Source organism: Chrysemys picta, chromosome 12 (assembly GCF_011386835.1).
Source record: "Chrysemys picta bellii isolate R12L10 chromosome 12, ASM1138683v2, whole genome shotgun sequence".
Lineage (NCBI taxonomy): Eukaryota > Metazoa > Chordata > Testudines > Emydidae > Chrysemys > Chrysemys picta.
This window is the reverse complement of record NC_088802.1, coordinates 50,724,788-50,746,709: the sequence shown is the minus strand read 5'-3', so window position 1 is coordinate 50,746,709 and position 21,922 is coordinate 50,724,788. Positions and strand designations below refer to the sequence as shown.

The 21,922-nt window shown below is 49.1% G+C and overlaps 1 protein-coding gene across 4 annotated transcripts in view; it reads left to right on the top strand.

Moving 5' to 3' along the window:
* The first annotated feature begins 11,468 nt into the window (after positions 1 to 11,468).
* Positions 11,469 to 21,922, top strand: part of PRKCA (protein kinase C alpha) — a 304,778-nt gene continuing 294,324 nt past the window's right edge. The window contains exons 1-2 of one of the 4 annotated variants that reach the window (XM_008167621.4): positions 11,469 to 11,831; positions 19,850 to 19,881. In XM_008167621.4, coding sequence (XP_008165843.1) covers positions 11,659 to 11,831; positions 19,850 to 19,881 — 205 coding nt within the window. In that variant the 5' untranslated portion in view covers positions 11,469 to 11,658. Of the gene's footprint in view, positions 11,832 to 14,306; positions 14,340 to 19,849; positions 19,882 to 21,922 lie in introns of those variants that run through there. The other 3 variants (XM_008167620.4, XM_008167622.4, XM_065563654.1) reach the window with 3 other exon arrangements.

Below are 21,922 nucleotides of genomic sequence, written 5' to 3'. Positions count from 1 at the left end.
ATTTTTCCTACATCTTCTTATCTGCAATATAATGGTAGCACAGGAAGTAAAACAATGCACTCTAGATTATATTTGCAAAACTGCCACTGATTTCATTTTTGTCATGTACTTATTCTCCAGAACAAACAAAAAAGTCATACAACTGGCACAAGCTTTTATTTGAAATTAACACATTCAGCTGTTAAAAATGATCGTTTGAACTATAATTTATTTAATGTCTGTTTATACATTATAGTTGTAAGGCAAAATCTTGCTCACTTATGCATGCAGAAGTGCTACTGCTTTCAACAGATTTGAGTAACTAAGGCAAACAGGACTTCATGCCTGATTCTGCTGATGTTGAATTTAGCAGAAAGTTTTCATTTACTTTGGTGTGAAAAAAAATAAATAAATAAAAATCAGGTCCTTGGCCCATATATAGTACACCATGAATATTCTTCTGCTACAGTTACAAGCCCAGCTGAATGCTAGTGAGACACACTTAATTTTAATGCTGCTGCTTTGCAGCAAACACACAATATAAAAGGCATAGTCTCTCCGTGCAGGTCAGTGTAAATAAAGCATGCCATTAAGCATGTGTTAAGCTTTAGAGAGAAGGCTTCAAAATAGCATAGTGAGATGACTTCTTAACCTGTTCAGATTAGGTCTTCAAGAAGTCCCAGCAAACATGTACCTGCTTATTTTCTTTTCTAAATGTGAAATTTACCTCTGTGCAGAGGGCCTGTATGGGATTGTAACAAGGGTGGGGTGGCCTGGTAGCCTAGGGGTTAGATCACCTGGTTCTCAGCCCCCTGCTGGTGGAGTAGCTTCAGCCTTTAAGGCCCTCCAGCTCCACCAGATCTCAACACAGGTCCCGTGTATGTCAACCCTTGAACACAGGGAGCAGGGAATCAGAATCTGCTGCCCTAGACTACTTCCCAACAGTCTGTTCAGTTTGGGGCATGGCCCCTTCTAGTCCAAGCTACAGTAGAATCTCAGAGTTATGAGCAGACCAGTCAACCGCACCTCTCATTTGAAACCAGAACTATCCAATCAGGCGGCAGTAGATACACACAAAAGTACTGCATTGTATTAAACAAACTACTAAAAATAAATAAATAAAGGGAAAGCAGGATTTTTCTTCTGCATAGTAAAGTCAATGTTCAGCTCAAACTGTTGAAAGAACCACCATAGTGTTCTGGTCAAAGTTCCAAACATTTCAGAGTTACAAACAACCTCCATTCCTGAGCTGTTCATAACTCAGAGGTTCTACTGTACCGGGCAGCTTGCTTCCTGCAGGATTCCCTCTGGGGTCCAGACAACACCTTCCCATAGCCCCAGACTCCTTCAGGCAGGGAAGCCACAAGCTGGTGAGGGCAAGCCCCACAAAGTCTCTGGGGTTCACACTTACTTCCTGCATTGGGCTTCCTCCTCCCCTGGCTAGGAAACCCATACTTACTGTCAGGTAGCTGCCCTGGTTGGCAGGACAGAGCTCATTTCCTGTAGGACAGGACAGGACAGGACCAGGACCAGGACTCGCCCTAGCCCTAGTCCCTGCCCCTGGGCCACAGCCGTATCCCTGAACTGAATCAGGCTCCCTTCTTTTAGCCCCCCCCCTCCAGGCCTGGCATTGGCTGCAGGTATGGCAGGGAGGGGGTAGCTGGGCCCAAAGGCTTTCTTTAACCCCTGCTGTGCTGACTGGCCTTATTGGAAATCTTGGGAGGTGGGCGGATGCAAGCCTGCCCACGTCTAAAGGCCCCTCCCCCAGCCTTGTGGGAGGGACCACTGGACCTGGGAACCAACTGAAAACGGGGGACAACTAAAGAATAACAGGGTCAGGAGTGAAGGTCACAGGTTCAGAACTAGGGATCCAGAGGGGGACACCGAGCAGAGAACCCCGGACAGCGCCCACTGCTCCTCAAAGCTGTCTAGGGAGCCAGCGGATGCCGCTCAGAGGAACTCTGCCTGGATGCGTGAGACGAGGGAGAAGTGGAAATAGGCCCCACAGTCACAGAGCACCCCCTTGTCCAGCATCCTTCTCCTGGTGTTGAACCTCCCCCACTTTGGCCAGGGCCAGGAGGAGGTTGACGAGGAGATCTCGCAACTTGGTGGGGCCGTGGACAGGGTGTGCAAATATAAATGGGTGTGTGCTTATCACATTCGAGATAAGCATGCGCCAGGTTCTCCCTCACGCCACAAAAGGGGCAGGCGATGGGGGTGGGGGTGAACCACGCTAGGTACACGCCCGTGCTCACGGCTCCCTGGAGGAGCCACTAACCGATATCCCCAGCAGGCCATGGGACCAGGGTGGAATAGAGGCTGGCCCACCGGGGTTCCTCACTCTCCACAGGTGGTAGCGGTGCTGACTAGCAGTTTCTCTGCTTCATCATAGGAATTTAAGTGGTTGGTTATAGCCAGGCCCCATGCTGGCATTCTCACAAGGGTGAATTTCACCCTAAATGAATGTGAAAAGTAAAAGTTCCTATACGATAATCTTTCATGAGCTTGTTTAACAATTTAATGTGTGGGCGTCACATGAGGTACTTGCACTTAATTAAAAATTAAAATTGGAAAATAAAGAATGCATTCCTGTTCAGTGGGCACAAGTAAGATCTGCCTCTAGGTCTGTTCTTTTCTCCAAGGCTTGTCCATTTTAATTTGATTTTTGCTTGCTCTTTTGGTTATTCTTGGGTGCATATTGGAAGACATATGATTTGCCTACAGAAAAAATTGTTTTGATGGTTTCAAAGTATGTAAATTACTTATTGAAAGTGTAATTTGAACCTTTTCATAGGGATCTCGGTGGGGAGGGGAGAAATTGCAGTAGAATAATGAAAGAAAATATTCTGATGCAGAGAAATGTTTCTTTATTCAATCTAAAAGGAAACAAAAATTCAGATGACAAGACTTGAGATAGCCCAAAGGACTTCACTCTTTACTACATTTCAATATCTATAGAGCAGCATAATGTTAGATGTGGTGTTCAGCTTCAAAATTAGAGATATTTTAGCATGTCCATATAATAGAAGTATTAAAAAGGAATACAATAGGATGTCACTCAAAATGCCAATGAGAACCCTGAAATAAATGACTGATGAATTTTCCTTTCAACCCTTTATGTATCATCAGCCATTTATTTTAAATTGTATGGAGATCTGCAATGAGAATAATAGAATATTCCACAGGCAAGTATGAGCCACTGATACAATATAAATACAGCACCACTTGAGGTGAAACATAAGTTAAGGAATAGCGGGACTGGGGAGGGGGGAAATAGGAGCAGCTTGCCCCCCACCTACTTTTGAGAGGTCCCCCAAACTGAGTGGTATTATGAACTGGTGCATAGGGTCACAGACCCATTCAGGTCTGGCCCGGTGGCCCCTCTCTCATGATGGAGAGGTGGCTGGGCTAAACCTGAGTGGCACTCTGACCCATATACTAGATCACAATGCCTGGAGTGGTGAGCCAGCCCCATGGGACAAGAGCTCCTGCTGGGGAGTGAGTGTGGAGTGGATTCGCTCTCCAAAACCCTGTCCCCCCAAAAAGGCCTCCCCTCAGTGGTAATTTTTTTTGGAAGGGTGGGGGACCTCAGTTTCAGATTTTGCCACAGCCCCCCAGATACCTCTGTGCAGCCCTGAAGTACAGCATCATTCACAGGTGGCATAGGGAAGCATGAGTTGAGTCTGTGACTAGAACACCTTCATGAGTAAATTACATTGGCATTTGATCCTCAGCAAATGAAGGATTTTTATTTTGAAGGTTTTTTGTCTAGAAGTTTTCAGAACTTCTCACCCCTCCCACCCCTCAAGAAGTTGCATCCATGATGAGAGTCCTTCTGTGGACAATCTTACTTATGACTGTTTTTTAGAAGCACATCTTTAAACGTTCACATTGTGCTAGCATATATAACTGGTGGCCTGGTGACATGGAAAGCACCTTGCAGGATCAAGCCTAGCTAATGAACCAGTGTTTCCCAACCTGAAAAATGGGCTTCTTTGGGGGAGGGGGTCAGAGGAGAGGATAAGTGTTGGTGTGGAAAGCAGCAGACCTGCATATATACTGCCACAGCTTCAGGAAAAGCAAAGCAGCTAGTTCCTTGAAAGCCATCCACTTTCTCTCCCTATGGTGACCCATGATGTAGCTGACTGATGTAGCATTTCAGACTGGCTTCTGCTCCCATGGTGCTCGTCTCAGTCCAGGGTGAAGCCAATGGACACTGCACCACATCATCCCTTGCAGCATGTAGCCTTCTGGTGAGTGAGGCAGTGAAGTCACTTGAGAAAAGGGTCAGAAAATAGGGAAAGAAAAAGTCAGCAAAAAACAAAACCAAGAAGGAATAAGAAAGAAAACAAGGGAGGGCAGGCAAGCAAGGAAGAAAGAATAAAGAGAAAATGACAGATAAGGTAAGGTGTTCAGCTATCACTGTGACTGATGCAGCCTAAGAACATGGGTAGGTATGTGTACGCAGACAGAAGGAAGAAAATGAACAGAAAAAAAGGAGAGACAAGACAATGATAACTATGTCAGGATATAGTGTATGGGGCGAATCTATCCCAAGCAGGAGCAAAGATTGTGAACCACTGTAATAAACACAGGTTTCAGAGTAACAGCCGTGTTAGTCTGTATCCGCAAAAAGAAGAACAGGAGTACTTGTGGCACCTTAGAGACTAACAAATTTATTAGAGCATAAGCTTTCGTGGACTACAGCCCACTTCATCCGAAGAAGTGGGCTGTAGTCCACGAAAGCTTATGCTCTAATAAATTTGTTAGTCTCTAAGGTGCCACAAATACTCCTGTTCTTCTTTTTGTAATAAACACATGCAGTATCCAAATAATAAATAACATAAATCCAGGGCTTTATTGCTGTATATTCTTGAAGGTTTTCTGTATTTGGCTAATATTATTGGGAGTAATAGTAATAATTAATTTTAGGGCCTTTTGCCACTGACCTCAAAGGGAGCTCTTAAGACCTGATCCTGAACAGCACCTGTAACTGCCAACAGAGACTATGCTAAAGATCTCTGGGTACCTTAACATCTTAACAAACCTAACTAAAAACCAAATGAGAATGCAACAAAATTATACAACAAATTAAAAAAAAAATGATAGCCAAACCCACCATATCCCATCCAATTATGTACCAAACGTAAAGTCACCAAGACTTCCTTTCTTTCCTTCTTCCTAGTTCTCTTCTTTAATTCATTTCACATGCATGTGCACGTTTGTAAAGTCAATACACGCAAGGAATTTCAATAGTGGAAGGAAACAGACAGAACAGATAGAAGCAATTACTGATAAATTAGCTTGGTTTCATTACTTCAGGGAAAGTTACACTTACTCTGTGGATGCAAGGTTCCATGCCGATTAGGAACAATAGGAAAACTTGATAAGGGAAGACCTAGGCCCAGATTTTTAAAGGTTTTTAGTCATTGCTGTGCTCAGCATTGCGAAGCCTAACTGATTTCAGAGCCTAAATCTCATTCCCAAAAGGGATGTAGGCACTTACAAGCCAAAATCCCAAACATGATATTTAGGCTTCTAAATCAGTTATACACTGTTATGGCGAGCACATCATCACCTAACTACCTTTAAAAATCTGGTCTCTTACCTATTATTTGTAGAAAAATCTAGATAAACTGATAAATGGATACAGGTAATTAAATGTTTAGCTAAAGATAAAACTTTGCTGTGCTGTTCCAACAATGAAATACTGTATTAACATTAAACATACAAAAGACTGTTAGATGTCTATTCCCCTTCTTCTCATTTCTTCATATCCTGGCCTCAACTTTTATCAGGCTTCCTTCTCTCTGAATCTAGTTGTTTATTGTTACAGTATACATTAAGGCAGCAAGGTAATTAAACAAGTGAGTAGGCCATGGGATTCAGCAAGGTATTTAAACAAGTAGTCCCATGACAAACTTCACAGGGACTGCTGTCAGTGAGCCATCTTTAAACATATTTTAAAACCTAAAGAAGTTCCTCAACAAAAGCTTCACTAACCTGCAGGGAAGGGTGGAAGAATCTTTCAGGTTATTTAAGACAAACCAACCAACCCATATCTTAAAAGAACACTGTACATAAATGTTAGGAACCCTGGAAATTCCAAGATAAGATTAAAATTTACAGTAAATAAACAAGAAAAAATGAGTATTTAAATACACAACTAATAGCTACCCATGAACCTCAGCTCTGCCCCTCTAGTGCCACTAACTCTAGGTACAGTACAATAAAAGTATGTGTCTCACTGCAAGAGGTTCAGAATACTTGCAGATCCCTGCTTCTACAATTCAGAAAATCAGGCCATACTGCATTAATATTTTTGTGGTCATTAATGAGATAATTTTAGGTAATGGATTAAAAAGTTAGCCCCAGTTTCTGGTTGTCAAGATTTATGCATTTGTTTACTTTCTAGTCTGTTTGTATTTTTATTAGTGGTGGTGTTTTGCTTCATAAAGTGGAACCTGAACTTAGAATTTCAGAGCTTTCTAAAGCTTGTGGTTTTGGAGAAAGATATAACTTCCTCTTATTTCAGTTTATTTATTTTTTTGCCAGAGGTAACTAGAAGATTCTTTCAATCTTAACTCCACATAACTAAAGTGTCTGCCTGAGAATATATAATACACATATTTGTAAATGTTTACATATATATACTTGTATTTAGGGTGACCAGATGTCCCGATTTTATAGGGACAGTCCCGATTTTTGGGTCTCTTTCTTATATAGGCTCCTATTATCCCCACCCCCTGTCCTGATTTTTCACACTTGCTGTCTGGTCACCCTACTTGTATTGGACTGGGATAATACATATTACACACATACACAATATTATATATATATTCACGTACATGAAAGAACCAGAAGCATTTGTACACAGTATAAATACGATTTAGGTCTTTGGCATTAATTGTGTGTTTGATACATGCTGTGTGCATACATGTGGGTGTAGATGTGCCTTGTGGGTGTGCACAGAGGTGCTCTATGTGGGAATATTTGAGTGTCCAGGTATTTTGGGTGTGTTTGCGTATGTTATATTTGGAGCTGTGTGTTGGGCAGGGTTTTTGTTGTGAGTTGGGGTGCTGTATTGCTTGGTTGTGTGGTGTGTTTGTTAGGAGCATTGTCAGAGGTGTCCTGCTGTGTGTTAAGCATATTGTAGGGTGGTGTGGTGTTGTGTGGTGCACTGTGGGTATATGGTGGGTGCTGGCTGCACTCTATGTACGTGTTTGTTATGTGTATGATGGTGTGTGCACTGTGTATGTTCTTGTTCTAAGAGGTAGCAGGTCCCATCTGCACCGTGTGTTTGTTGGATATGTGTGTTTTAGTGGGGGTGGGGTGATGTGTTGTGAGAGGCAGCAGATACTGGCTGCACTCTGTGTTTGTTGTAGTAGTGAGGGTAGTGTGTATAATATAGAGTGTATATGTACTTTAGTAGAAGTGGGTGTTCTGTGTGATGAAAAGCACCAAGGACTGGATGTACTCTGTGTGTGTGTTTTGGTTGTGTGTGTATAATGTGATGTGTAATGGATGTGTGTGCTTAGAAGCAGGTTCCACCTGCAGTCTGCGTATGTGTTTGTTGTAGCAGTGGGGTGTTATGGGTGTGGATTTGTAGGTGGTGGTGATGTGGGTATTGTGTAGTGGGGCACATTGTCGGTTGCACTCTGCTGTGTGGGGTGGCGATGGATGGGTATATGTGTGTGATGAGAGGTAGCAAACACTGGCCTTACTGTTTTTGTGCGTATATGTGTTGTGGTGGTGGGGGTTGTGGGTGTGAGGTGATGGAGGAAGTTGTGATGTGCAGTACCAATTGCACTGTGTGTATATTTGTGTGTTGTATTGGTGATGGGGTAATGTACGATTGTACTTTGTATATGTTGTGCGTTGTAGTGGTAGGGGGCTGTGTGCATAATGGATGCAGGTGGGTGATAGGGGTTTGTGGTATTGTGCAGTATGGGTGTGTGGTGCCAACTGGATGTCTGTGTGTATGTGTGTGTGAAGTGGGGTGACAGTGCAGTTGGCGCCATGCATATTTGTTGTATGTTGTGGTGGGGTGGATTTTGGGTGTGGAGGTGTGTGTGTGTGGTGCCAGTTGCATTTTGTATTGTGTAATTGTGGGTGGGGGAGTTGTGCATCAGTTTTAGTGGGGGGGAGATTTGTGTGTGTGTGTTGTCTAGTAAGGTGTGTGGTGCAAGTTGCACTGTGTGTGTGTCGTAGTTGGGGAGGCTGTTGATGTGTGTTGTGTAGTAGGGTGTGAGGGTTCCGTTACTCTGTTTGTGTTGTAGTGGGGGAGGGGAGTGGTGTGTGTCTTGTGGAGGAGTGAGTTGTGTGTGTTGTGGGATGTGTGGTGTCAGGTAGTGGGGAGGTGGTTGGTATAGTGGTGTGTGTGGTGATAGTTGCACTGTCTGTTGTGGTGGGGCAGGTGATTGTGTATGGGGAGGTAGGGCTGTGGTAGTGGTGGAGAAGGGCTGCGCAGGGAGGGGTGGGCAGTGTGTGGGGGAAGGGCTGTCCGGTTGGGGGAGGGGCTATGTGTGGGGGAAGGGACATGCAGAGGGGGAGTTGTGGGGGGGAAGGGTTACGTGGTGTGTGTGTGTGGGAAGGGCTGTGCAGTGGGGAGGGAAGAGTTGCGTGGTGGGGAAGGGCTGTGTTTTTGGGAGGGGGAAGTGTGTATGGGGGAAGGGCTGTGTATTGGGGAAGGGCTGCGCAGTGAGGAGGGAAGGGGTGGGTAGTGGAGGGCGTGGGGGAGGGTTGTGTATTAGGCTGGGGACAGTGTGTGTGGGGAAGGGGTGTTCGGGGGGCAGTGTGAGTATTGGGGGAGGGCTGTGTATTAGGGAGGGGGAAGTGTGTGTGGGGGGAAGGAGTGTGAAGGAGGGGGCACTGTGTGTGGGGAATCGCTCTGGGGTGGGGGGATGGGCTGTGGGGTGGGGGAAGGGCTGTGTATTAGGGAGGGGGCACTGTGTGGGGGAAGAAGGAGGGAGCAGTGTGTGTGGGGGAAGGGGTGTGTGTGGGGGCAGTGTGTGCGGGAGAAGGCTGTGTATTAGGAAGGGGGCAGTGTGTGTGGGGAGGGTGTGTGTGTGGGGGGAGGGATGTGTAGGAGGGGAGCAGGGTGTGTGTGGGGAAGGGAGTGTGTATTAGGGACAGGGTAGTTTGTGGGGGAAGAAGGGGGCAGCGTGCGTGGGGGAAGGGGTGTGTAGGAGGGGGCAGTGTGTGTGTGTGTGGGAGGGCTGTGTATTAGGGACGGGGTAGTGTGTGTGGGGGAAGTGTGTGCAGGGAGGGGGCAGTGTGTGGGGGAAAGGGGTGTGTATTAGGGAGAGGGTAGTGTGTGGGGGCAGTGTATGTGGGAGAGGGCTGTGTATTAGGGAGGGAGTGTGTGTAGGAGGGGCAGTGAGTGGAGGGTAGGGGGCAGTGTGTGTGTGGGAGGGCTGTGTATTGGGGGGCAGTGTGTGGAGGGGAGGGCTGTGTATTAGGGAGGGGCAGTGTGTAGGGGGAATCGCTGTGTGGTGGGGGAGGGCTGTGTATTGGCGGGGCAGCGTGTGGAGGGGAAGGGCAGTGTGTGCGGGGGGAGGGCTGTGTATTAGGGAGGGGCAGTGTGTGGGGGCAGTGTGTGTGGAGTGGAGGGGGCAGTGTGTAGGGGGAATAGCTGTGTGGTGGGGGAGGGCTGTGTATTGGGGGGCAGTGTGTGGAGGGGAGGGCTGTGTATTAGGAAGGGGCAGTGTGTGTGGAGGGCAGGGGCAGTGTGTAGGGGGAATAGCTGTGTGGTGGGGGAGGGCTGTGTATTGGGGGCAGTGTGTGGAGGGGAAGGGCAGTGTGTGCGGGGATAGGGCTGTGTATTAGGAAGGGGCAGTGTGTGTGGAGGGCAGGGACAGTGTGTAGGGGGAATAGCTGTGTGGTGGGGGAGGGCTGTGTATTGGGGGGCAGTGTGTGGAGGGGAGGGGCAGTGTGTGCGGGGGGAGGGCTGTGTATTAGGAAGGGGCAGTGTGTGTGGAGGGCAGGGGCAGTGTGTAGGGGGAATAGCTGTGTGGTGGGGGAGGGCTGTGTATTGGGGGCAGTGTGTGGAGGGGAAGGGCAGTGTGTGCGGGGATAGGGCTGTGTATTAGGGAGGGGCAGTGTGTGGGGACAGTGTGTAGGGGGAATAGCTGTGTGGTGGGGGAGGACTGTGTATTGGGGGGCAGTGTGTGGAGGTGAGGGGCAGCGTGTGCGGGGGGGAGGGCTGTGTATTAGGGAGGGGCAGTGTGTAGGGGGAATAGCTGTGTGGTGGGGAATGCTGTGTATTGGGGGGCAGTGTGTGGAGGGGAGGGCTGTGTATTAGGGAGGGGCAGTGTGTGGAGGGGAAGGGCAGTGTGTGCGGGGATAGGGCTGTGTATTAGGAAGCGGCAGTGTGTGTGGAGAGCACGGACAGTGTGTAGGGGGAATAGCTGTGTGGTGGGGGAGGGCTGTGTATTGGGGGCAGTGTGTGTAGGGGAGGGCTGTGTATTAGGAAGGGGCAGTGTGTGTGGAGGGCAGGGGCAGTGTGTAGGGGGAATAGCTGTGTGGTGGGGGAGGGCTGTGTATTGGGGGCAGTGTGTGGAGGGGAAGGGCAGTGTGTGCGGGGGGGGAGGGCTGTGTATTAGGGAGGGGCAGTGTGTAGGGGTGAATAGCTGTGTGGTGGGGGAGGGCTGTGTGTGCGGGGATAGGGCTGTGTATTAGGGAGGGGCAGTGTGTAGGGGTGAATAGCTGTGTGGTGGGGGAGGGCTGTGTATTGGGGGCAGTGTGTGGAGGGGAAGGGCAGTGTGTGCGGGGGGGGAGGGCTGTGTATTAGGGAGGGGCAGTGTGTAGGGGGAATAGCTGTGTGGTGGGGAATGCTGTGTATTGGGGGGCAGTGTGTGGAGGGGAGGGCTGTGTATTAGGGAGGGGCAGTGTGTGGAGGGGAAGGGCAGTGTGTGCGGGGATAGGGCTGTGTATTAGGAAGCGGCAGTGTGTGTGGAGAGCACGGACAGTGTGTAGGGGGAATAGCTGTGTGGTGGGGGAGGGCTGTGTATTGGGGGCAGTGTGTGTAGGGGAGGGCTGTGTATTAGGAAGGGGCAGTGTGTGTGGAGGGCAGGGGCAGTGTGTAGGGGGAATAGCTGTGTGGTGGGGGAGGGCTGTGTATTGGGGGCAGTGTGTGGAGGGGAAGGGCAGTGTGTGCGGGGGGGGAGGGCTGTGTATTAGGGAGGGGCAGTGTGTAGGGGTGAATAGCTGTGTGGTGGGGGAGGGCTGTGTATTGGGGGGCAGTGTGTGGAGGGGAAGGGCAGTGTGTGCGGGGATAGGGCTGTGTATTAGGGAGGGGCAGTGTGTAGGGGGAATAGCTGTGTGGTGGGGGAAGGGCTGTCACGGGGCGGGTGTGTGTGTGTGTGTGTGTAGACCAGCGGCTGCAGGACGCGGCGCACCCCGCCGGGCCCGGACCTCCCGGCCTTGCGCCCGCCCAGTGCCGGCGCGTCTCGTCTCGCCCCGCCCCGCCCGCCCGCGGCAGGGGGCTCAGGCAGCGCACGGGCGGAGCAGCCGGGCCGGGATCCTCCTCCCGCCCCCTACGCGCGGCTCGCACGTCAGGAGCCGGAGCAGGAGGCAGCGCCCAGCCTTGCCGCTGCCAGAGGCTCGGCGGCTGCCGGACGGGGCGGACGGCGGCTCCCGGCTCAGCCCAGCTCCCGGCGGGAGCAGCGAGGGGGCGCCATGGCCGACGTGTTCCCGGGCCCCGAGCCCGGCGCGGACCCGGACGTGGTGCAGCGCTTCGCTCGCAAGGGAGCCTTGAGGCAGAAGAACGTGCACGAGGTGAAGGAGCATAAATTCACCGCGCGCTTCTTCAAGCAGCCCACGTTCTGCAGCCACTGCACCGACTTCATCTGGTGAGAGATCCCTATACCGCCCCCGTCCTGCCCCTGCCCCTTATACCGCCCCCGTCCTGCCCCTTATACCGCCCCCGTCCTGCCCCTGCCCCTAGACCGCCCCCGGGTAACTCCCCTCCTGCAGCCACTGCACCGACTTCATCTGGTGAGAGACCCCTAGAGCGCCCCCGTCCTGCCCCTTATACCGCCCCCGTCCCGCTCCCTGCCCCTAGACCGCCCCCGTCCTGCTCCTTATACCACCCCCGTCCCGCTCCCTGCCCCTTATACCGCCCCCGTCCTGCCCCTTATACCGCCCCGTCCCGCTCCCTGCCCCTAGAGCGCCCCCCGGGTAACTCCCCTCCTGCAGCCACTGCACCGACTTCATCTGGTGAGAGACCCCTAGAGCGCCCCCGTCCTGCCCCTGCCCCTTATACCGCCCCCGCCCCGCTCCCTGCCCCTAGACCGCCCCCCGGGTAACTCCCCTCCTGCAGCCACTGCACCGACTTCATCTGGTGAGAGATCCCTATACCGCCCCCGTCCTGCCCCTGCCCCTTATACCGCCCCCGTCCCGCTCCCTGCCCCTAGACCGCCCCCCGGGTAACTCCCCTCCTGCAGCCACTGCACCGACTTCATCTGGTGAGAGACCCCTAGAGCGCCCCCGTCCTGCCCCTTATACCGCCCCCGCCCCGCTCCCTGCCCCTAGACCGCCCCCCGGGTAACTCCCCTCCTGCAGCCACTGCACTGACTTCATCTGGTGAGAGATCCCTATACCACCCCCGTCCTGCCCCTGCCCCTTATACCGCCCCCGCCCCGCTCCCTGCCCCTAGACCGCCCCCCGGGTAACTCCCCTCCTGCAGCCACTGCACCGACTTCATCTGGTGAGAGACCCCTATACCGCCCCCGTCCTGCCCCTGCCCCTTATACCGCCCCCGTCCCGCTCCCTGCCCCTAGAGCGCCCCCGTCCTGCCCCTTATACCGCCCCAGTCCTGCTCCCTGCCCCTAGACCGCCCCCGTCCTGCCCCTGCCCCTTATACCGCCCCCGTCCTGCCCCTTATACCGCCCCCGTCCCGCTCCCTGCCCCTATACCGCCCCTGTCCTGCCCCTTATACCGCCCCCGTCCCGCTCCCTGCCCCTAGACCGCCCCCCGGGTAACTCCCCTCCTGCAGCCACTGCACCGACTTCATCTGGTGAGAGACCCCTAGAGCGCCCCCGTCCTGCCCCTTATACCGCCCCCGCCCCGCTCCCTGCCCCTAGACCGCCCCCCGGGTAACTCCCCTCCTGCAGCCACTGCACTGACTTCATCTGGTGAGAGATCCCTATACCACCCCCGTCCTGCCCCTGCCCCTTATACCGCCCCCGCCCCGCTCCCTGCCCCTAGACCGCCCCCCGGGTAACTCCCCTCCTGCAGCCACTGCACCGACTTCATCTGGTGAGAGACCCCTATACCGCCCCCGTCCTGCCCCTGCCCCTTATACCGCCCCCGTCCCGCTCCCTGCCCCTAGAGCGCCCCCGTCCTGCCCCTTATACCGCCCCAGTCCTGCTCCCTGCCCCTAGACCGCCCCCGTCCTGCCCCTTATACCGCCCCAGTCCCGCTCCCTGCCCCTAGACCGCCCCCGTCCTGCCCCTTATACCGCCCCCGTCCCGCTCCCTGCCCCTAGACCGCCCCCCGGGTAACTCCCCTCCTGCAGCCACTGCACCGACTTCATCTGGTGAGAGACCCCTAGAGCGCCCCCGTCCTGCCTCTGCCCCTTATACCGCCCCCGCCCCGCTCCCTGCCCCTAGACCGCCCCCGTCCTGCCCCTTAGACCGCCCCCGTCCCGCTCACTGCCCCTAGACCGCCCCCCGGGTAACTCCCCTCCTGCAGCCACTGCACCGACTTCATCTGGTGAGAGACCCCTAGAGCGCCCCCGTCCTACTCCCTGCCCCTATACCGCCCCTGTCCCGCTCCCTGCCCCTAGACCGCCTCCCGGGTAACTCCCCTCCTGCAGCCACTGCACCGACTTCATCTGGTGAGAGACCCCTTATACCGCCCCCGTCCTGCCCCTTATACCGCCCCCGTCCTGCCCCTTATACCGCCCCCGTCCTGCTCCCTGCCCCTAGACCGCCCCCCGGGTAACTCCCCTCCTGCAGCCACTGCACCGACTTCATCTGGTGAGAGACCCCTAGAGCGCCCCCGTACTGCTCCCTGCCCCTAGACCGCCCCCGTCCCTTATACCGCCCCTGCCCCTAGACCGCCCCCGTCCCACCCCCGTCCAGCTCCCTGCCCCTAGACCGCCCCCCGGGTAACTCCCCTCCTGCAGCGACTTCATCTGGTGAGAGACCCTTATAGCGCTCCCGTACTGCCCCTGCCTCTTATACCGCCCCCATACTGCCCCGTCCCTATACCACCCCCTGGGCAACTCCCCTCCTGCAGCCCTGCACCGACTTCATCTGGTGAGAGACCCCCTATGCCGCCCCCGTACTGCCCCTGTCCGTTGTACCGCCCCCTGGGCAACTCCCCTGCTGCAGCCACTGCACCGACTTCATCTGGTGAGAGACCCCTGTCCTGCTCTACTGCCCGTATACCGCCCCAGTCCTGCTCCCTGCCCCTATACCGCCCCCCAGGCAACTTCCCCCCTGCAGCCCTGCACCGACTTAATCTGGGGAGAGATCCCTATACCACCCCCTACTGCTCCCTGCCCCATTCCACCCCCGTACTCCTCCTGTCCCTATACCACCCCTGTACTGTTCCACTCCTGCAGCCCTGCACTGACTTCATCTGGTGAGAGACCCCCCTATGCCACCCCCTACTGCTCCCTGCCCCTATACCGCCCCCCCGGGTTACTCCCCTCCTGCAGCCACTACACCGACTTCACCTGGTGAGAGACCGCTGCCCTGCTCCTGTACTGCCCCTGCTCCTATACCGCCCCCATCCCTATACCGCCCCCGTACTGCTCCCTGCCACGTACATCGCCCTCTACTGTCCCCCGGGCAACTCCCCTTCTGCAGCCCTGCACCGACTTCACCTGGTGAGAGACCCCTGTATCGCTCCTGTGCTGTCCCTGCTGCTATACCATCCCCATATTGTTCCTTGCCACTTACACTGCCCCTATGCCACCGCTGGTTCCTATATTGCCCATGCCCCCCCAGCCACCCACCCTTCTGCTGTACTGCAGTGATTCCCTGTATACTGCCTCTATACCATCCCCTTCTGCAGCCATTGCACTGACTTCTTCTGGTGAGACTCCCAGCTACCTTGCCTGTAACATCTGTCCTCTCCCACTATGATTCGGGATGCTATGAACTACCCACTTCAGCCAGCTCACCTTATGCTGCCACTGCACCTATGTAATTTGATGAGAGACCCCACTATACTGCTTGTACCTTGCTATTCCCACACCTTGCTAGGGAGGAGTTCCTCCATGCCATGTGCCTTCCCCCATATCTGATCACCTTAGCTAGGCCACTTAGTGCAGCCCTACTGCACCAATTTAATCTGAGTGACCTCCCCCCCCCCCATATTGCCTCCAACACAACATATCTATGTATTCATCCTTGTTGCCCAGCACACCTTCTGCAGCTAGTACACCTCTACCCCAATTTAACGCTGTCCTCGGGAGCCAAAAAATCTTACCGCGTTATATCGAACTTGCTTTGATCCACCGGAGTGCGCAAGCCTTGCCCCCCGCCCGGAGCACTGCTTTACTGTGTTATATCCGAATTCGTGTTATATCAGGTCGCGTTATATTGGGGTAGAGGTGTACATCAACTTCTTTTGGTGACTTCCCTAGTAACTCGCCTATAGGAATGCATTTTGCGCACATCCTGCAGCCACTGATGACTCTAACTGGGGAACCCCCTAGCTTGAACCCTGGGAACAACTCTAAATCACCTCCCATTATACTCTATGACCCGTGCTGTAAGGCACACGCACCCCTGTTTTGCAGCCATTGCACTTCATTTTGTGAGTGTCTTAGGGAGACCTCCATGCACCCTGGGGACACCTGGGAAATGACACTTGATCCCTTGGGCAAGAAATAAACACTCCCTGCAGTCCTCAGATATGCACCCAACCCATGTTCTGCAGCCACAGGATCAGTTTAATCCAGGGATTAGCGCTTGGACTGTCCTCCATCCCCTAAACATCTGTTTCCCTATTGTGATACTCGGAGCACACCTCCTCTCCTTCAGACTACCGTACATTCTTATCCCTCCTCCCCCAACCCAAGTTGTGCTGTCACTTCATTGATTTCATTTGCGGACTCCCTAGCCTTTATGCCTCCCTAGCATTCATGCATCTAATCTCATCCTGCCCAGGTTCTACAGCCACTGATTTAACCTGGTAAGGGACCTCCCTGCTTCCCAGCGTTTGCACCACTCTCCCGGCATTCAGCAAAACTTTTGCAGCCTTTTCATTATCTTTGTGATAGTTGCTGTTCCTGTGTTCCCTGTTGCTGCCTGTGGAGGGCAGGGAGACTAGAAAATACATTGCAGCCGGTGCCTCTTGATTAGCAAGTATAGGAAAGAGGCTGCCGAGAGACAAAGAGGACAAAATAATCAAATTAGAGGTCTGCTTGGGCCTAATTTTAAAGCCTGACCTGAACGCAACCTAGACACAAACCTGACCTGAGCATGTTGAGTCCTTTTTAGATCCAACCTGGACCCAACACTTCCCTCCAAACTGATATCGACTGCCTCCACCTCGTACTTGGGGTTCAGTTGGGTAGTGGCTTCTCACGTCTCGTGCCTGTGAATCCTCTCGGGCTGTCTCCTGCCCATGGGGTCAGCACAGTGGCAGGTGTGTACCCTGCCACTGCTGCCTTGCTGCGCTGTGTGTGCTGTGGAGTGAGATGTGCTGTGACTCGTGAGTGCACTCTGCAGCATTCACAGCACAGTGAGGTGGTGGTGGTTGGCAGGAGCGGGGCACGCAGCTGCTGCAGCACCGACTTCACAGGCAGGAGGAGATGATCAGAGCCTACCTGACCAGACCTGGATCCGAGAGGGTTGGTTCTTTTCAGACCCAACCTGATCGACTCAAACCTGACACTGGGAATTGGGTCCTGTTGGGTTCAGGGCAGGTGGCAAGGCTCTGCAAGGCTCTTCAGAATCCAGAAGCAAACACTGAATTGTTAGTCCCTATCATGTTCTTGACCAGGTGGTGTACTCAGCTCACTCATACCCTAGGCCAGACAGGGCAATTTCAGCGTGTGCTTGCATGCGGTTGGCTTAGCTGCATCGTATACCCTCTGCTAAGCAGGGCAGCAGTGAGTAGTATGCAGACCGATTGCTCATACCCTGTGACCTGACCTGAGACCGTGGGAATGGGTGGGGCACTTGGCTCACCTGTAAATTATATACATTCATGTGCTTCCTTCTCTTTATGTTGCATACTGCAACTTGTGTGGAGAGAGGAAAGACTTAGGGGCTTGATCTTCAAATTTGAGGAGCACCCACCTTTCCCACTGACGTTAGTGAGAGCGGTGGGTGGTGATGAGCACTGCTGAAAGTAAAGTCTGTTGTTCCTTGGGGCTCAGCAGTGTGAGAAGATTGTGAGGGGAATGCATGCAACTGGCTGTGTGCACACTGCACTTGGCTGGCTCCCTCAGCATGCACTGGGCGGCATGACCCTTGGCCTACTGTACATTCTCAGTTTCTCTCTTTGTGCTGCCTTCTTTAACTTGGATGCTGTGGCAGAGAGAGACTGATTCTATTAGCAAACACAAAACATGTGAGAGGGGAGCATGCAACAAACCGTTGCAAATATATGGGGAGAGGAGTGGCTGAAACGGACATAGGCAGACTGTAGAAAAGGGGAAAAATAAGTTCTGGCTTCTCACACTATCACGATTTGGGGGAAATTGCAAAACCCTTCATTGTAAAAGTAGAAGAATTTAAAAACTGCTTTAAAATAAATCCAAAAAGAGTGAGACTTGGCAGGTGTGAAAGAATGCTGCAGGGTTATTGTCAGCATGTATTGGTACAGATAAATAATGCAGTTTTTAAAAACAATACCGTCATGATAAAAGGCACCTGATTACAGGATGTATTTGAAAGTGAAAGGATATCCTGTTGTTGACAGGTGGCAAGAGTAGTTGTACGCTGTGGTCTTTCCTTGCTAGTAAGTCTAGGAAGCTCTTAAATGTTCTTCAAAGACAGCATGCAGCAACTTCAGTACATTCTTTTTCATTATTGGTTTAAAGTCAGATGAAATATTGGGTGCCTTTGCACCAAAAACATGGCAAGTATGGCATCTTCAGAGGTCATTAAATGGACACCTAACTGTTGCATCCCCATAACAATTTCCAGTTGAGGGATAAAAATCAAGAATGTGACTATTATTAAACATTTGGAGGTGTGAATAAAGAACATGTAATATTTCAGTGGAATGAAGTCCTCCCCAAATGTGTGTGGGTTATTTTTTTTTTTTATCCAACTTGATGATCTTAATATCGAACTAGGTAGCAGATTCTTATTTAGACTTGCCACATTTGTTTAAAGGAAATTCTACCCAAGGTTTGCTTTATTTTGTGAAATTTTGGATAAGAGAGAGATTCATTACACTATAGACTGCATGAAACAGACTCAAATGTGAACTAGTATCTTTCAGTACAAACTATGAAGAAAGGATGCATTTCAGTTTGCTGGTCAAAGAACACTGTTGTCTCGAAATCTAATCACCTAACCTAAAAGTAGCTTCAGATTCTGTGTCCAGCCTTAGTCCTGTTGTCTGTTTTGGTGGTTTTATAATTATATTTGTATATTTTAGAAAAAACAATTTTTCTTTCTTGTGTTATGGAGTGAAAGACCCACGCAAACAGGGAAACAGTGAAAAGACTGTATGGAAAGTATTGTCAAATATACTGAGTAAATAAGCAAATACAATTTTATAAGCTTTCCAGTATCGTGATCTTAGGTTTCACTTGTAATAACAGTATGAAAAATGTTTCAGATAAAACTAAATTTTTTTGTAAAGTTGCGTGTCCCTTTAATGTCAACTTTAATTTGAAGTAAATTTTTACTGAAGTCACATGAGGTTTTTTTTTAAATGATTTTTTTTTCTCTAAATCACAATAAATATTTGGATATGAGGAAGAGATGTTATTGTTAGTTATTTAATCATAAATTTTGTAGCTAAACTTCATACTTATTCTTGCTAAAGGGAGCTATATTCAATGTAATGGCTTTTGCTGGATGTTTGTCTTCGTAATTTGGTTTTGTTTTCTCTCAGTATAAACACTTTCAGCTGTTGCCTCAGATACAAAACCTCCTCAAAAGAGAGAATGTAGAGAGTGTGTGTAAATGGTACTGAAAACAACTATTTTTGTTGATGGAGAAAAAGAACTCAATGTCAAAATGAAAAATGAAAAAATGAGGTGGTGATTTGCGTGAGATTTAATATATTACTAAACTCTGGGTATGATAGCTAATACTATGCACATGTTTAAATCATTGTTTCAAACAATGATAACTTATTAATAGAATTATTTTTAAAAGATTAGAAGTACAATAGTTATTAGAGCAGTGGCCTTTATTAATTTATTTTCTCTGTGTTAGCTGGATATTCTTTGTAAAAGCCCCAAAACAACCAGCGTCAAACGCCTTTCTGTAGTCTGTCTCCTGATCTCATCCCGCAATCATTGTTGTAGATAGTTAAATCTCAATATGCATACTAAAATTCATCTTAGAATCCAACTATGGTTCTTTTTATAGCCCTCTAGCAGTTGGAGTATTTATAATATTGTAAGTATACACATGGCATGGAGGAATTGTAATATTCACAGATGACACTAATTGTGGATCCAAAATTGCTTGTAAAATAAAATAAAAATAAAATAAAGGTTTGCCAGAAAATGAAATTACATAGCTGGAATCTGCTGCTATTCTCATCTTTGAAATAGACGGGTTAATGCTTTGTTTTGTATTCTAAAATCTGTTGCTTTCTTAACAAAACCTGAAATCATGTAGTTTAATGTGAGGTTTTTTTTTTTTATTATAGTAGGTTAGTGGGAAGAAGCAATAACTAAATATGTTAAGACAGTGTTTGTCTTTTTCCCTTGCAGGGGGTTTGGGAAACAAGGATTTCAGTGCCAAGGTAAGCCACAAATAGTTTATTGATTGCCATACAGTGTTACACCTCATTTTAAATCCAGCCAAAGGTTGACTGGTATAGCAAGAAGGAAAAGCGATGCAGGTGATCTGTCCGTATGTACGTTGAAAAGGATTAGAATTGTTGAATTAAGATTTTTTTAAAATGTGAAACAGGCAAACCAGAAAGTTTCTTTTGACAGAGTTTCCTCAAATTAAATGTCATCATTTGCATACAGTGCAGCCTCTAACTTTTTACAAAAAGAATGTTTATGCAATTTATACCTTACAGGGATCACTTTTTTTTTTATTTTTTTTTTTGGATCAGGAGGTGCTGCATGTGGGGGTGTGTTGGAAAATGAAATCACCTTTTAGTCTTATGGATTTTCTTTCATGTCCCAATCTTTTTGTTTTTAATCTTCATCCTTTTTACCTATAAATTCAGATAGACCATTGGTTTGAACTCTGTTTTAATCAACACAAGGGAATCACTCTGTGATATAGAATACAATTAAGAAACCCCCAAACAATAAAATGAATGTAATTAATTCCCAGTCAGCAGAGCTAGCAATTATTGTAATAATGTGAACTGATAACAGTTGGAAGTTATATTAGGATAGATATATTAAAACTTATTTCATGCTACATTCTGTTATAGGCTTTATAAACTGCGCCATTGTGAGACTCATTCAGTATTTATTCTGAGTTAGCAATAGTTTTCTTTGTCTACTTTATATATAGTATCGTACCCTTTTAATGTTTTTAATAGACGTCAGTATGCTGTAACTTCTTATAATTTATCTGTCCTGTTGATGCTACATGTGTACTCAGTAGCTAGCCTTCTGGCTCCTTCGCTCATTACACTTTCTACGATTGTTTGCTAATGCTTTAAACCACATTTTTCTATCCTCAATACTGATTTTATTTATTAAGTAGGGGAATGAGCGCTCTGTTAGTTGTGGTCATTTCATGGCAGGGCTATTTTGATGTTAGCTGGCACTTTTAAAAATAAAACCTTTCTCATCCTGTACATACAGGGGTGATATTTTTAAAAAATATACCCTTGCTACTATTTTTTTCTAGTGAAAAAGAGTGACTACAGTACATTTATATCCACCTTTCTAAAAGTGTAGTCTATATTTTGCCTGTTGTCCACTATGTAAGCATATTTTTATCATAGAATTTACACGGGGAAAAAAACCTTGTTACTTTTAATCCTCCTGCTATCCCTATGTCTTATTGCTCTTTGTAAGTCATAGATCTAGTATCATACTGCCAAATCTTTAATAACGTGACACTCTCTTTGTTCCATTAAAGACCTTAAAATTTGGCCTCTAGTGAAAGAATTATTTAAATATTCAACACGGGAAGTTCCCTGAACTACATAGATGTTACAAAAATTAACTAAGAATGGGGGGTGAGAATGTTCTCCGTTAATTTTGTATTTGATTTTAGCGATGAACCTTTAAAAAATCAGGTTGGTAAGGAAGTACGCTTTTTTGTGTGTTGCCTTACTATGAAATATGCATGTTCTTTTTCTGGTGTAATTCACTATTATGGGCCGTGAGCATGTCAAGTATTTAATATGTTGGAATTTAAGGGCCTCCCTGATTTCTCCCTTTATTGCATTTTACTGATAGAAGCTGGTTGAATACCTAGAGAAGCTTCAGCTATGTGAATAGTTGGGTATGCTCAATGTTTGGCAAGGAGGTGTGTAAGAGCACGGGAATGAATTAGCTCTGAAGTGATCATGTTATACTCCTCCTCCTCAAATATTTAAAAAACGTGGAACAAGATGGGTAAAATAAATCCAGTTCAAAATCTTTTCAAACTTTCTCATAAGCCTGCCTTTAACTCTATGGGGTTAGGAGGAAACTTCCCATGTGTTATTCCATAATTGCTTATTGCAGAGTTTGTTGCATCTTTCTCTTAAGCAGCTGATACTTGCAGATACAGGACTAGATGGACTACTGTCAGATTTAGTATGGCAATTCCTGTTTCCAGTTTCTTATCTTTTGGGAGGGTTTCTCCTACTACACTTACACTCA